This window comes from Fulmarus glacialis, unplaced genomic scaffold, assembly GCF_000690835.1.
Source record: "Fulmarus glacialis isolate BGI_N327 unplaced genomic scaffold, ASM69083v1 scaffold24405, whole genome shotgun sequence".
NCBI classification, from domain to species: Eukaryota; Metazoa; Chordata; class Aves; order Procellariiformes; family Procellariidae; genus Fulmarus; species Fulmarus glacialis.
The window spans coordinates 1,753-5,164 of NW_009213977.1; the positions used below are offsets into that span (position 1 = coordinate 1,753).

The 3,412-nt window shown below is 47.5% G+C and overlaps 1 protein-coding gene across 2 annotated transcripts in view; it reads right to left on the minus strand.

The window, feature by feature from the left end:
- Positions 1-469: 469 nt before the first annotated feature.
- Positions 470-3,412, minus strand: part of SLC37A4 (solute carrier family 37 (glucose-6-phosphate transporter), member 4) — a 7,317-nt gene continuing 4,374 nt past the window's right edge. Inside the window, exons 6-9 of one of the 2 annotated variants that reach the window (XM_009578396.1) lie at positions 2,703-2,816; positions 2,342-2,407; positions 1,142-1,280; positions 470-851 (exon numbers count right to left, since the gene is read on the minus strand). In XM_009578396.1, the coding sequence (XP_009576691.1) occupies positions 685-851; positions 1,142-1,280; positions 2,342-2,407; positions 2,703-2,816 (486 nt within the window). In that variant the 3' untranslated portion in view covers positions 470-684. The remainder of the gene's footprint in view (positions 852-1,141; positions 1,281-2,341; positions 2,408-2,702; positions 2,817-3,412) is intronic. The other variant, XM_009578397.1, reaches the window with a different exon arrangement.

Genomic DNA, 3,412 nt, shown 5'->3' on the forward strand with positions numbered 1-3,412 from the left:
AAACGTGCCTGTTTCTACGTGCTGCGGAGAGCCCTGCCACAGCACCGCATCGGCGTTCCACTTGTCCGGAGCAAAACACCACCCTCGCTCCTGACAGCTAATCCTGGGCAAAGCTGAAGCCACGCTGCTCTCAAATCAGCCGTGAGGCCGAACTGTAACAATCATCATTCACTGCTTTGTCACTGTTCTAGGGCCGAGAGTGTGCGCAGGGAGCTCACGCCTAAGTAAGGTATAAGCTCACGCTTACAGCAGCTGGACGGGATGAACGAACGTGGCCAAGGCTCGCTTCAGCACCCCTGAACAACGAGGCTGAATTGACAGTTAGTGGCAGAGACGAACAGTAAGGACAAAACTAAATGTGACAGCACCTAAAGCCAGTCATTTTAGAGTACTTTTGGTGGAGAAGCTCAGGCTGCGAAGCCTGCTTGCTTCACCAGCAGTGCTGTGAGAAGAAGGTACAGTAAAATCATTGCAAATGTAAACTAGCTGAATTATCACATCTCGAAGGAAAAAGTGATCGGTAGCAAGAACCTTGTGCTCTCAGGCACGTGATAGTGGTCGAGAAATTGAGACATTTTTATCTAGGTTGCAGCAATAGGTAAACTCACTCCTAGGCCAGTTAAACAAAGAACGAGCATCATTCACGTCGGTGTGGGAGCATCCTTTTCACCAAGCAGCCTATCCTCAGTCAGCCTTCCGGGGAACCCGGCCCATCTTGGTGCGGATGTTCCGCAGTAAGAAGAAAGCCACTGTGCTACCGGTACAGGTGATTTCGGCTACCCAGAAGGCTGTGGCCCAGCTGTAGTGCTTGGCAATGGTACTGAAGGGTAGTCCAGCCAGAAAACCCCCAACTGTAAGGAAAAACAAACAGACAACCAGCAACGCTTGAGCATCTCAAATTTTATCTGCCAATACTTGGGTTTGCATGTATAAAAATTCCTCAGGCCTGGTTTGAACTTAAAGCACAAGGCAAAAACCTGGCAGGTACAGCAGGAAGCATCCCTGAGGCTTCCAGCTCTATTATCTTTGCTTCTTAGGTGACTTCCTGTGATCAGTAACTTGGCACCCAGAGGCTAGACCATGCTTCATCAAGAACACACTCGGCTTTTGTTTGTTTTTCAGGGAAATGGGCATTACTCACCGTTGGCCATGAGGGCCACTATGGCGTGGGAGGTGCCGCAAAGGTTGGCAGGGGCACTTTCGTTGGCTATAACCCCAAACAGCGCGATCGGCCCGTACGAGGAGAACCCAAACACAGCTCCCAGAGTCAGGATCCACAGCTGTCAAAACAAGTTAAGATCAGAAACAGGATCTGCGCGTCTCACCACTGTCAATCAGCAGCTGCTGACAAATCTCAGATCTTACGCACAGTACGAAGGGGTTTTGACATTTTCGGGCTGACATCAGCTCCCTGGCCTGCAGACAGAAGAGCTCAAGCCTGTGACAGACCCCACATACACACAGCCCAGCTGCACCTCCACCACTCCATCTTGTTAGCCAGTGCGAGCTCTCCTCTCTCCTGCAGTTCTGCCCCATACACCGTATACACGATATGCGCTGTTTTGCAAGAAAGAACCGGAACATCGAAGAGAGATGGGCAACAAGCCCGTGAAATGACACAAGAGAGCTGTGAACCAAGTTGCTTTAAAAAATCATCCTGGAGACACCAACTAAAAGCTTTTCTCATTTTAGATGCAAGCGACTGATCAGAGCATCTTCATTTGTGGGTAGCCACTATCTGATAACCTCTATGTTCCTAAACAAACATAGAAACAAAACCAAAAAAACCCAACAGTCTGAACTTCAGTGTTAGCTTACGCTCTAAAGAAAACTACCTGGCTCAGCATTTATCAGTCACTTGTGAAAGGACAACAAAGGATAAGTAACTTGACCATCTCAAGATTACAGCATGCTTTTCGAACTGTAAACACCATTTCAAGATGCCCAGAAGGAAGTAAGTGCCATCTTATTTTCCAGATGGGAAACAGAAACAAAGAGTTAGGAAAACACCTGCCAAAGTTAAGCAGGAAGGCATCTGCAGGAACAGAATCGTTCCTCCTGACCTCACTCACAAGACCCCTTAACTGGCTACATTTTACCTGATGAACAAATGTCCTCAGAACCTTCTATATAAGAACGTAAAGATTCTATATTCAGACTTCTAAAGTCAGTTAGTGTAATCAAGTGATTACAAGAAAAGGTTTCTTTTACAAAACTTACAGTAATCTTCTCAATGCCCTGATTCTAAGTTCTGGAGCACTAACCAACCTCCCAGGACAGGAAAAAGACGGATCAGCGAAAGCAGAAACAGGCAGAGGGAGAAAAAATGCAAGGCAGAAACCTCATGTTCTTTTAGGCCTGTAAGATCAGCTAGAGGTTGCAAGGCTACAGTCCAGAAGTGATTTTCCTGAAGAAGAAAAAAAAGGAGAGGAGAAAAGAGGTTTCATTTATTTAGCAATCGTTAGGGCAGATGCAAGTCATATCTACACTATAGCCGGTAACGCAGGCTACCCAAGCCAACTTAGGCAGCAGAAGCAATCCAAACCAGACTAAGTTAGCCTGCTTCTCTGCAGCGCAAAGAAAATGCAAACTTACAGTTCTTGGGAAGGGTGAAGAAAACAGTCACGCTCCCTATCATCAAACTCCTCACCATTACAGGGCTATCCCTACAACTTATGGTCAGCTGCTCGTGCATGGATTACCTTGGGAGAATCGCCTGTGACCGTGACGCGGAAGAGAAACATGGACACGCACATCCCGGCCATCATAGAAAGCAGCAGCGCGTGCCGAGGATTCCCGTAGCTTGACAGACCTGTCTGTAACACAGGAAGGGAAACTGAGGGTCAGAAATTGGAAGGACTCCCATTTTATACTCGTAGTAACTAACACCGTCCACACAGCCCAGTCAGAAACACGGATGGCGCATCAAAAGCACACCTTTTGGCAAGACTTCTTGGTTTGGTTTAAGGACTGCCCGCAGTCAAACTGTGCTAAACCAGAAGCTCTTAGTGATGAATGACACTTCCGTGATCAACTGCGCCCTATTTCCACCCTGAATTTGGCTTCAGATCCCACCACTGCATTTTAATGTGGGGTTTTTTTCAGCCAGAAGACAACTATCAACAACCAGATCTCTTTCAACACGGAAATCTGGAGAGCACAGTAAGGCCAACAGATTAAACAGATCAAACATCTTAAACCTGACAGGCGTATCGCAATCCCTAACATCGGCATACGTATTCCCCAACGCTTTCTAGGGTGTTCAGCACTTGTCCTCGCGCACACAGCAGAACTGGGTACAGGCCTCTCTCTCAGCTGTACCACGCAGTGGCAACACCACCCTGACTGAGCACCTTAGTTAAGCTGTTGAGATGGGTCATGTCCCTCCCAACCTATCTCCGCATGAAGGGAA